Source organism: Crassostrea angulata, chromosome 3, assembly GCF_025612915.1.
Source record: "Crassostrea angulata isolate pt1a10 chromosome 3, ASM2561291v2, whole genome shotgun sequence".
In the NCBI taxonomy this organism is placed as follows: Eukaryota; Metazoa; Mollusca; class Bivalvia; order Ostreida; family Ostreidae; genus Magallana; species Magallana angulata.
In genome coordinates this window covers 32,178,214-32,191,721 of record NC_069113.1, presented here as the reverse complement: position 1 = coordinate 32,191,721, position 13,508 = coordinate 32,178,214, and the positions used below count along the sequence as shown (strand labels likewise).

The window sequence follows — 13,508 nt, the reverse complement described above, 5'->3', positions numbered from 1 at the left end:
AACAACTGCCAATAAAAGTACGCCACATCAGCCTTTAAGTTTAATGTGGGCAGTTTAAATAGATACAAAAGGTTGTTACACATATGAATAAACGTTGTTAAAACGTGTCATACATTTGACAACTAAGTACGTGGATACAAAAAAACCTTTATTATGATTATTGACGGTAATTTTAAAGTAAAACTGTATGATAAACCTTGAAGCACTCGATAAAACATCTTTCAAATGATTTGTTATCAGGGACTCTTAATTAAGGATGTACAAAAAAGAATTAAAAAAAATTCGCCTGCTAAGTAACTAAAGTTTCTTCGGAAAGAACAATCATGTCTCATTTCTCGGAAACAATCCAAAAATGTTTGTGATTTTCTAATTAAACAGCATCTTGCTAAATAAATGATCATATAACTAACTTTAACCAAATAGATTTAAGCTCTGTATCTCAATTACACCTCGACAAATAACACTCAAATTTTGTTTGACTGTGATAAATGCCATTATAAAGCATTGTTAACATAAAAAAATAAAAATAAATTTTGAATTGTGACCATGCCCTTTAAATCACCGTTTCCATGACCAGATTCAACATGGATTTTCACTACGGAAAGGAAAGTTCATTTTCTTCCTCCTCCATAAATGTAATAATTTTTTTACACCAATTTCACCAACTTTCATTAGCTCTGTGTAAAATGCTTGCCTTTCTCCATCATTTAGTCGTTCTTTTATTTCATCCTTTAGTTTCATTTTCGTTTAAGTTCATTTTCCTCCTCCTCCATAAATGCAATAAATCTTTTAATTTCATCAACTTTTATTAGCTCAGAGTAAAATAATTGCCTCTCTTCTTCCTTTAATCGTTCTTTTATTTTACCCTTTAATTTCGATTTTGTCACATCTTCAATTTTCAGCGAACTTGCAATAAAACTCTGGGAACTTGCAGAGCTTAGGATTGCGTCTTCTAAATCACCACACTTCCAAATAAAAATTTTCTCTTTTGATTTCAAAGCCTCCAGAAATTTTTCAAAATCTTCATCACAACTTAAAAAAAGTTGGAGTTCTTTATCAACGTATCTATCTTTTAGGTCTTTCTTTAAAACTTGATCTTTAACCCCCCATATATCTGTTATTATACCATCTTTAACTTTCAAAGGTTTGTCACGATCTAACAAACACAAGCATGGCAGATTGATAAAATTGCAAAATTTTTGTACTTTGCCCGCGTTTTCACAACCGCCAATAGTAATAATTTGATATGAAGATATATTGGTGAAGTCATTGCCACTGCTATCGCCTTCTTCTTTTAACAATCTATGTTGGGTCAATATACCTTGTACCACTTCTCTGTCACTTGCTCCTTCCACTAACAAGACTTTGGTTGCAAACAACAAACTTCTCAACGTTTCAATGTCGGACACTCTTGAGAGATCATCACTTTTCCCAGCATTTCTCACAGAACAAACGTAAGATTTGTCTGCTTTCTTTCTAAAAAACACATGCGTTTTGTTGATGGTATATGTGTCGATAAAATATGGACTGTGTGTCACAACAATTATTGTTTTTGTGTGTGCATTTCTGTACAGCTCTTTTTTCAAACGTTCTATCATTTGAGGGTGCATTCCACGATCAGGGTCCTCTAAACAAAGCGTTTTAATGCCATCGTGTGCCAGAAGTAAAGACGCAATTTTTGCCTCTAATATTCCCTCAGATACCTTTAACAAAGGAAATACATTTTTTCCATGTTTTACATTAACAGTCTCTTCATCTAATGCTTCAAATGCAAATTCTTCAGGGTATGTAATAAATTTAAAAATTTTCTCCTCATCCTCTTTCTCTTTATCTAACCTCTTCGACAACAACAATGTTGTTATAACTTCAGCTCGTATACACGCCTCCTTATAATTGTGATCTTTTTGTTTGATTTTCTTATAACTTTTTGTCCATTGTACACTTCCAATCCCTCGCAATGGAAAAGTAGCAATATATTTGTCTTGAATCGATGTCCAGTTTGGTGAACATTCGGAACTTACTATATTTTCTTTTTGGTTTCCATGTTTTATTTTATTAAGAAGGAAACGTATCGTATCATCAATGCATGTATCTTCGGTTTTTTTTTCAAACATTGATTCGATTTTCTTCTGATCAAAGTTTTGCAATGGACATTTATATGTGTTCTCGCTGCAGTCCAAAAACTTGAGAAAACTTTCAGTTTTGTCGATGTACATTATAATTTTGTACAAATCATCTCCCGGTACCTTAATTATTCCTGATAAGAATTCTTCATAAGGATCCAAATCAAATTTGCAGAACACATATGCAATCGATTTGTCATCAAATAAGTTAGTTTCTGTCACATTTATTCCCTTGGTCATGCATCTTCTGATCAGCTCTAATATGGTACTTTTCCCACAAAAATTAGCTCCCACAAAGATATTTAGAGCATTACCATTATCGGATGTTCTGCCTTGGACATCGGATTTTGACTTTTTGCCTGTTCTTGGGTTTGATTCTTCCTTTTTCACTTTACTTTTAGTATGAAGATTAATTACTGTTTTGTCTTTGAAATGTACAAAATTTTTCAGAACGATTGAACTAAGCATCTGAAATAAATTAAATGACACTGTTATAATCTGAAAGTAAAATAAATTGCTAAAAGTTAGTTACAATAATAGGTAACATTGAACAAGACACCTGTCATGTTGTAAATTTTGATTTTACCGGGTGGCAGTAAATATAAAATTTACAACATGACAAATTTTGTATTTACTGCTACCCGGTTAATTCAAAATTTACAACATGACACACCCAAAGGTGTATTTTTTTTTACATATAAGAAATCGACCCTCATTAAGAATGCCACATACACCATTATAATATTTCAAGATGATTAAGGTCAAGATTGGCAACTTGCCTGCCATATTTTTACATGTATGTACAGTAAATACCAGTAATTAATACAAAGAAACAATCGCTTATTTATTACAGTCCATTTATATTTTAACCAATGCATAACAAAACATTTGGATAGCAAAGTTAGAATAGTTTTATCAAAACATTTTATGATATTAAGTCATATATTAGCACTAAACGCTACTAAAGATGCATCTGATAAAATAGGAAATGTTTTTTTTTCAGAGATGAACAGCTAGTACGTGTACATATATCTCCAAATAGAGATAAAATGCATTTTATATGTTCACTACATACTTACTGCCAACAAACTGCTTATCATTTTTTAAAACAAACTCTTCTCACGTAGCAATTAGATAACCTCCTACCGACTTTTAAATCTGTATATTAATTAAGAATGAAGTTTACTTATTTTTTCTGTCATTGACGTGACAACTTTTTGCAAGTTTACTCTTTCATTTAAATCTTTTCTTTTGCATTATGATAATTTACAGAACATTTATGGATTTAAGTCGTTTTCATATTATGTCGTAAATTATATATAAAAAATGGTACAATGTTTATTGGTTTATCTATCAATTATTTAAATGTAAACACCATTATCAGAAAATGGGTACTCGTATAGTTTTTATCTATTTTAGAAAGTATGAAACACCAATTGATGGTTAGTGGAACTATCCCAGTGTTTTCGGAATGTGGCCGTTGATGACTCATTATGTTATCAGGCAAACTGTTTGGTGAAAGACCCTGCATGGAACTAAAGTCTATCCCACGCATTATATGCAGTGCATTTAAGCGATTTAAAAAAATACACACATTCCTTAGAAATAAGTGCAATTGAAATAGAAGAAATTAAAAAAAATTAGAGATAATTTTTTTTACACGTTTTCATATTTTACTTGAAAAATTTCACAGGAATGAAAACTGGGTTTCTTACAAAGATTAATAATGGGGGGGGGGGGGGGGGGGGGTTACACATTTTCTCCATTTTGAAGTCATTCGGAATACCTCGCACAAAAATTTTCAATGTTATCATCCGAGACTGTTGCAATACAAAATCCCCGTAGACATCACATTGTTTAGCCTTGAACTGAAACCTGATATATAAGCTAAAGCTGGTGTCTCAAGGAGTCCAATAAATTAGCCATCAGATCTACCTTCATTTTTAAAAAAGATTTGATTAGCTATACACTTTTTGATAAAAGAAAAACTCCATAAATGTTTCATTCAAATTTCAAAGTTTTACATTGTCTTAAAATGACCAGGACCACCCAGCCCTCTTAATTAAAGGAGAAACCTTTGAAATATTTTTCGTACTGTTGAATTTACATCAGTTGAACCCTGAAGCTTATATGATAATTGAATATCTAAGTAAAATATGAATCACAGATATCTTGGGACTGAGCAAATACAAGTTGAAATTAAAAAGTTCGGTATTTTTTAATCACTCAATTTATTCAATCAGAAATTATAACTGAATAATTCAACCAGATTTTAATAGTTTTAAGAAAATGAAATTTATTTATGTAAATACAATATTTTTTGTTTGATTTAAAAAATATTGAGTCCAATTCAAGTACGACAATCATTATAAAGTAATTTGGTCTATAAACACATGAACAAAACTGAGAGGTCTTCTACAATTTCTTTATGTTAGTCAATTGTAAGCTGCCAATGATGAATGTGTACAAAGAGAGCGATCGAAATTTCTACAATATGATAATACATCCTCTCACAGAGCCCAAAAACCCCTGTGAGTCATAGGGTTAACATTTTTACATACATTTTTTAAAGTTGCAGTAAATATCTTTGGATCTTAACTCTTTCACGTTTGTACGGCTCAAATTTGAACGGTAAACAATTCTTCATTCCATTAAAGCATCGAGCATTGTTTATAGTCGACAAATTTTACATCTAAAAGGTCGTATAAATGGGTCAAAATATATAATAATTGTGATCCACAGATTTTATACTCAATTATAATGCTAATGTTATTCGTTTTCATATTCCACACTATAATTGATCACCTTATTGTCTAGTACATTTGATTTCATTTAAACTTTTTAGCTCACTTGAGCTTTCATCTTAAGTGAGCTTTTCTGATCACATTTTGTCTGTCGTCTGTCTGTTTGTCTGTTTCTGTCTGTCTGTCTGTAAACTTTTTACATTTTCAACATCTTCTCCAGAACCACTGGACCAATTTTAACCAAACTTAGCACAAAGCATCCTTGGGCAAAGGGAATTCAAAATTATGAATTTTAGGGACCACGCGCGTACGCCTTTTTCAAAGAGGAGATAATAAGGAATTATTAAACATTTTTAGAAATATTAAAAAAGTCTTCTTCCCAAGAACCATTTGGCCAAGAAATGTGAAACTTTTGTGGAAGCATCCTCAGGTAGTGTAGATTCAAAGTTGTGAAAATCATGACTCCCGGAGGTAGGGTGGGGCAACAATGGGGGGTCAAATTCAACATAGGAATATTAAGAGTAAATCTTTAAAAATCTTCTTCTCAGAAACTAATCAGAAAGAAAAGATGAAACTTGTGAAAGATTTAAAGTTGTGAAATCATGACCCCCTGGGGTAGGATGGGGCCACAATAGAGGGGGTAAAAATTTTACTTGGGAATATATAGAGTAAATCTTTGAAAATTTTTCTTCTCTGAAACTAATCAGCCAGGAAATATTAAACTTGTGTTGAAGCATCCTCATGTACTGTAGGTTCAAAATTGTGATAATCGTGATCGACCCCCCAGGGAAAGGGTGGGGCCGCAATGGGGGTCGAAATTTTACATAGGAATATATAGAGTATTTCTTTCAAAATCTTCTTCTCAAATACTTATCAATCAGGTGTTTCTTTAAGATTGCTAAGACTTTTATTTTTTTGAAATTCAAATGTGTATCGATCGCAATTTATCAATTAAGATATATTGAAGACAACGTACTTTTTTGATAAGGTTTTCTGTTACACTATACACTTGGATTACCTTTTAATTATCTTCATATTATATTTTTCAATTTTCCTAGGAACATGCAATGCAAATGTGTTAGGAGCATTCTTGAAACATCCATACATATATGAAGCAAACGACTGAAAATTCGACACAGTGTTTATGATATCATGACACGAACACTAAATTACCGAAAACGTGCGTAGTTAATTAGTGGAGAATATTGTCACAGTATTTGTTAATGTTTCCAAAAATAGTAGCAAGTTTTTAACATCATCAAAGTCCAACATTAATGGGGTTTTTATTTGAATATTTTGCAAGAAGTCCGAGAATTTCCAAAAAGATAAAAGATGTAAGATTTTCCTATTATCAATCACGATATGTATTTTTGTTCTTTTGAATTTCTCCTGGGAAAGAAGAAATCTTGGTCACATGATGTGATGGATTTTTTTAAATTTGATTTTCAACTGACTTGCACAGGTAAGTCAATTGGAGTAGATTGTTGATGTGGTCACACGATACGATTTTACAATCGATTTTCAATCAACTATTAATTCAAAGATTTAAGGAAACAAATGCAGATGCATTTTTTTTGTTTAGTACGTATGAATTGGAAAATTAAAGTGCCCAAATAATTAACTTTGATACTTGTAAAATCTTTGCAATAAGATTATGGCTATCAGTTGACCATTTTACAAACAATCATCTTATGTTAAGCTTTAAAAATCGGTACGTTATCTTAAACCCTATCCTTTTAACAACTTTCATAACTTTGAGATAAAACTTATGAATGCTTTTAGTCTGCAACTCTAACATAATATGACACTCTAAAAGATAAGTCAAAGAATTAAACTGTTAATTAAAGTCCTTTCAAAAATTGAACAATTTTCAATCTAGTCCGAAGTATCTGACGTTTTTCAGGCTTCTTAAGGATTACGTTTACTCAGGGTTTGAGATTTCAAAATATATTTTTACAAAGTTCAATATCTGAATTCCAAAGTTGTTTTAAAAACACAAAATAACAACGTTATTAACAAATATCGATATTGATATCCATGATTTGTATATATGAGGAAGATATGCTCCGACAAAGGTAGATTAATATTAAAACAGAGGAAATTCGGACTAATATTTTCATTTTCTTTTTTTCTCTTAAAACCTTTCTGTTGCAATGTAATTGCAAAAGTTAAGTTTCTATATGTTTTTTCATATCATTTTTACCTATTTCATGGTTGTATTTACTCGTCTTTAAATTTATATCATTGGCTGGCACGCGATTGGAAAAATCTTTAAAATACATAAAATCAATTCAAGATAAAATATCTCAAATTTTGATCATTGACCTTATAAAATGTTAATGTCAACATAATACAGACAACAAAAACAGTTTTAGGCAATGAATGGTTTGGAGCTCCTATTAGTCAGTTTTTGTAAAACTCGATCAAAAATGGGTAAAATTTTGGAAATTGATATAGGAAATTCGGCCTGAATTAAACTTCAAATTTGAGCTTAAAACGATTCAGTCAAATATAAAATTAGTAAAACTATTCGTATTTTATCATTTCCTAACCTACAAATTGTTTTATTAATTCTAATAATTACAAAATAAAGAAAACCTTGAAAATGGTGGACAATTTTGACAAATTTTGACATTTTTTTCAAAAAACATTTAGAGGTCACTAGCAGAAAAAGTAGGTCATTGACCTAGTTATTTGAAAGTGAAATGTAGCACCTCAATAGTGGGGCTACAATGTAGAATAAGTAGTTTTTCGTTCCTATAAGTGGATTTTTTTTCGCCCCTGAGTAAATGTAATCTTTAAACTATTTTGATGTTTTACTTGCAACGTCAGAACTGACGTCATTACGAAAACTAGAAATTCGCTCCTCCAAATGAGGGCGACATTCTCGCCTCAATTTAAGATATTTGGTAGACGAAGCAAGTGTTAAACTCACAACTTATTAATAAAACGAAGGTAATACTACATATACTAATTAATATTTCTTTTATAGGTTCTTGCGTCCTACGAATACATTTAACGAATTGTTCAGATTTGTTTTGATTTTTTGCGTTGTTAAAATCTCGCAAAAATTAAGCTTTACTTCATTGGATAATCAGTATGATTATTATAAATGAAGTGAAATTGCAATTTAAATGGTAAAATGACGAGAAAAATATATATCTATTAAAATTGAGGTAAAATTGTCGATACCAAGCCAATTTAAATCTGCTTCAATGGATATATATCGGTTAATGGGCAAAGCTACGACGTTTGGAGTATTCTGAATAACTTTTCATAACTTAGTTGCAAAATATATATAAATTCGTTTAAATTTTTGTTTTTTCCCTCAATCTATTTAAGTAAAATCGTACATAAGGTACAAAATGGTGTATTATGCTTTAAATCGTAATGTCAGGGGATTATTATACATGATATTTAATACAACTGAACATATCAATGGGTGTCATATAGCATAAGTGACCCAAAAAAAGTGATAGAACTAGAGCAAAGCTCGTTGCAAAGCAACGAGTGGGTCTTCCGTTAACGTCGAGAGTAAAGCTAGATGTTCCTGTAAGAAGCAGAGTTTTTAAACCAATAACAATGGTAACTTAAACAAAACAAAAAAATTAAAAAATCGAATAATTCTTGGTACGACTTAACAAAATCGGAATGATTCGGAGTACGAATTAACAAAAACGTTTACGATTTCAAGAACGACCTAACAACAAAAGTCCGAACGTGTCAAAGTAAAACTTAACAAAAATCGAATTATCTTTTGTACGAGTTAATTTCACTATGAACATTACGCTATTTTTTAAACCAAGAACGCAGAATCAAAATTTCCGAAAAAAATCGATTTTTAATCCCTAATATCTCTGCAATGCATTGTCCGATTTTAAAACAGATTTCAGATTTAAATTCACCGTGGCAAATTCTATAATACTGTATTATTGTATTATTTTGTTGAAAAAAATGAAAATTTTCAAAAATTAGAAATACTTCCGGTTTTGAGCAAAATTGATGAATAAAATTTTAAACCCCCCAGTACATTATAGAATTGATACATCTATCATCAGTAAAAATTTCAAAGCGATATCTTTAAAGTTTACAGAGATTTCTTCCGGACAAAATTACTTTTTAAAATTTAAAAATGGCCGCCAAATTTAAACGGAAGTGACGTAAATGCTGAAACTTTAATATCCTTGAGGCACAGTAACTTCGAGTGGGTCTTCCGTTAATGTCGGAAGTAAAGCTGGAAGTTCCTGTAAGAAGCAGAGCTCTTAAACCAATAACAAGAGTAACTAAAATAAAAAGATGAAAAAAATCGAGTTATTCCTGGTACGACTTAACAAAATACGAATGATTTTAAGTACGACTTAACAAAAACCTTCCTGATTTCAAGAACGACTTAACACAAAAAAATCCGAATGTGTTACAGTACGACTTAACAATTATTTTTGGTACGAGTTAATTTCATTTTGAACATTACGCTATTTTTTAAACCAAGGACGCGGAATCAAAATTTCCGGAAAAATCAATTTTTAAACCCCATTATCTCTGTAATGCATCGTCCGATTTTAAAACGGCTTTCAGTGTTAGATTCAACTTGATAAGCTCTACAAAACACATATTCATTTTTGATTTGATCAGAAAATTCATTTTTTCGAAAAATTTGTTTCACTTCCGGTTTCGACCGGAAGTGACAGATTTTCATTTCGAGCCTTATTACAGAGGTAAATCGACCAAATCATAACCACTAAAAATTTCCAGCCTCTATCTTAAAGCGTATTTGAGAAACGCCGCGGACAAAATGACTTTTTGAAAATTTTAAAAATGACGTAACGTAAAAACGGAAGTGATGTTTTCAAAGAAAGTTCAGATACTTTGAGGTATTATAGTTGCACATAATCTCTGAAAGTTTCATTAAAATCGTTTGTAAACCTTTTGAGTTATAAAGCCGAAAAGGAGTCAGAAAAAAAAAGAAAAAGAACTAGAGCAAAGCTCGTTGCAAAGCAACGAGTGGGTCTTCCGTTAATGTCGGAAGTAAAGCTGGAAGTTCCTGTAAGAAGCAGAGCTCTTAAACCAAAACCAAGAGTTAAAAAAATATAAAAGATGAAAAAAATCGAATTATTCCTGGTACGACTTAACAAAATACGAATGATTTTAAGTACGACTTAACAAACACCTTTCCGATTTCAAGAACGACTTAACAAAAAAAATCCGAATGTGTTGAAGTACGACTTAACAATTATTTTTGGTACGAGTTAATTTTACTTTAAACATTACGCTATTTTTTAAACCAAGGACGCGGAATCAAAATTTCCGGAAAAATCAGTTTTTAAACCCCGATATCTCTGTAATGCATCGTCCGATTTTAAAACGGGTTTCAGTGTTAGATTCAACTTGATAAGCTCCACCAAACACATATTCATTTTTGATTTGATCAGAAAATTCATTTTTTCGAAAAATTTGTTTCACTTCCAGTTTCGACCGGAAGTGACAGATTTTTATTTCCAGCCTTATTACAGAGGTAAATCGACCAAATCATAAGCATTGAAAATTTCAACCCTCTATCTAAAAGCGTTTTTGAGAATCGCCGCGGACAAAATGACTTTTTGAAAATTTTTAAAATGACGTTACGTCAAAACGGAAGTGACGTTGTCAAGAAAACTTTAACATCTTTGAGATATAATAGTTACACAATATCTCTGAAAGTTTCATTAAAATCGGTTGGAAACTTTTTGAGTTATAAAGCCGAGAAGGAGTCAGAAAAAAAAAGAAAAAGTATAATAACTAGACACGATCTCGTTGCGAGCAACGAGGAGGTCTTCCGTCCGATTTTTAGAATATGGAATGACCTTACTCTTGTCAACGAAACGTATCAGGAAAAGGAGGCGGGATCTAAGAGTAATGGATGAAAGACTATCTATCCCTTTGGTGTCCCTTATTTGAAGGATCAGCTCCTTTTCATTCATTTTAGTTAAAAGGTATTTTTGTGTACCGCTAATAAGTGTTTAGAAATTGGTTACCGTTTTTGAGATATCTGGGAAAAATCGTTTTGATATCCGGTCCTTAAACTTATTTTAGGATCCAGATAACAAACAATATATGGTTGTACATTGTTATGCACATTATTTTGAGCATCTTTTGTTCAATACTGTTTTCAAGAACTTTTCTCTATTTCGAGATATTGATGATCAAAGTGATGGATTTCTGGCCCCTTAAAATACCTAATTACATACCATAGGAGTAAATGATTGTCATGTATAGGTGAATAACGTTAGAATGAACATAATTGCTTCTATAGCGTATCACAAAATATTTCACGGTGAAAAGTCATCATGAAAAGACTTTAGAGCCCCCTCAGCCCCTTATTTGAAGGGCCAGCCCCTTTTCTTGATTTCAAATGAAAGCTCTTATCAATTCAAACACATTTTGTTCAACAAGATCTTACAAATTTTGTACCGTTCTCGAGATCTCTTTAAAGGGTCGTTTTATGGGCCGACCCTGTAACTCCCTTTTAGGACCGCATAACAAAGAAATTATGGTTGCAGATTGTTAAGCTCAATATTTTGAGCATCTTTTGTTCAATATTGCTCATCAAAATTTTCCTCCATTTTGAGATATTGAGGATCAAAGTTTTGGACTTCTGGCCCCTTAAAATCCCTAATGACGTAAGATAGGAGGAAATGATTGCCATGTATAGGTGAATAACGGTAGAATGAACATAACTGCTTCTATAACGTATCACAAAATATTTCACAGTATAAAGTTATCATGAAAAGACTTAAGAGCCCCCTCAGCCCCTTATTTGAAAGGCCAGCCCCATTTTCTTGATTTCAAATGAAAGCTCTTGTCAATTCAAACACATTTTGTTCAACAAGTTATTACAAATTTTGTACCGTTCTCGAGATATCTTTAAAGGGTCGTTTTAGGGGCCGACTCTGTAACTCCCTTTAAGGACCGCATAACAAAGAATAAATGGTTGTACATTGTTAAGCTCAATATTTTGAGCATCTTTTGTTCACTATTGCTCATCAAAATTTTCCTCCATTTTGAGATATTGAGGATCAAAGTTTTGGACTTCTGGCCCCTTAAAACCCCTAATTACGTAACATAGGAGTAAATAATTGCCATGTATAGGTGAATTACGTTAGAATGAAAATAATTGCTTCTATAACGTATCACCAAATATTTCACAGTAAAAAGTTATCATTAAAATACTTTAGAGCCCCCTCAGCCCCTTATTTGAAGGGCCAGCCCCTTTTTCATGATTTCAAATGAAAGCTCTTGACATTATAAAAATTTTTTGTTCTACATGTTATTACAAAATACTATCGAGGAAAGAGATATTGGAAGAAAACCACGAAAAATCACGACGCTTTTTTAACCGTAATTTTCGAGCTCGGGCGAGCTTCGGCGCTTTTGGTCACAGGAAAATAAATATACCACATGTCAGATCTACAACCTTTTGTCTACAATCCCTGAAATTTTGAACTCAATATCTTAAACCGTTTAGGAGTTTACCCCTGGACAAGCCGACCCTCTGAAAATCGTTAAATTGTGAATAAATCAAAACCGGAAGTGCCGTCATCGGTAAAAAACAATTCCAATAAGGTTCAGACCATTATTTATCAAATCTGAAAGTTTCGTGTAAATCGGTCGAGCAGTTTCCGAGAAATCGCGTACACATAATTTGTAAGAAAAAAAAAGAAAAATAATAATAAGAAGAATAGGGAAAAAGAAACATAACGAAAACAATAAGGTCTTCCGTTGGAAACGGAAGACCTTAATAATAAAAAGAAACCGAAGAATAACAAGAGGGTCTTCCGTTTCAACGGAAGACCCTAATAATAATAACTAGAGCAAAGCTCGTTGCAAAGCAACGAGTGGGTCTTCCGTTAATGTCGGAAGTAAAGCTGGAAGTTCCTGTAAGAAGCAGAGCTCTAAAACCAATAACAAGAGTAACTAAAATAAAAAGATGAAAAAATCGAATTATTCCTGGTACGACTTAACAAAATCCGAATGATTTTGAGTACGAATTAACAAAACCTTTCCGATTTCAAGAACGACTTAATTAAAAAAAATCCGAATGTGTTCAAGTACGACTTAACAATTATTTTTGGTACGAGTTAATTTTACTTTGAACATTACACTATTTTTAAAACCAAGGACGCGGAATCAAAATTTCCGGAAAAATCAATTTTTAAACCCCGATATCTCTGTAATGCGTCGTTCGATTTTCAAACGGATTTCAGATTTGAATTCACCATGGCAAGTTCTATAAGACTGTAGTATTGTCTTATTTTGTTCAAAAAAATGAAAATTTCCAAAAATTGGAACTGCTTCCGGTTTTGAGCAAAATTGATGAAGACATTTTTAAACCCCCCAGTACATTATAGAATTGATACATCTATCATCAGTAAAAATTTCAAAGCGATATCTTTAAAGTTAACGGAGATTTCTTCCGGACAAAATCACTTTTTTTAAATTTAAAAATGGCCGCCAAATTTGAACGGAAGTGACGTAAATGCTGAAACTTTACCATCTTTGAGGCACGGTAACTTTACAAAAGCTCTGAAAATTTCATTGAAATCGGATGAAAACTTTTTGAGATATAAAGCCGAGAAGGAGTCAGAAAAAAAATAAAAAATAAAAT

General features: G+C 31.8%; 1 protein-coding gene across 2 annotated transcripts in view; it reads right to left on the bottom strand.

Moving 5' to 3' along the window:
* Positions 1-289: 289 nt before the first annotated feature.
* Positions 290-13,508, bottom strand: part of LOC128178814 (uncharacterized) — a 44,901-nt gene continuing 31,682 nt past the window's right edge. For both annotated transcript variants that reach the window (XM_052846177.1, XM_052846176.1), the window contains one exon: positions 290-2,591. In XM_052846177.1, the coding sequence (XP_052702137.1) occupies positions 738-2,591 (1,854 nt within the window). In that variant the 3' untranslated portion in view covers positions 290-737. The remainder of the gene's footprint in view (positions 2,592-13,508) is intronic.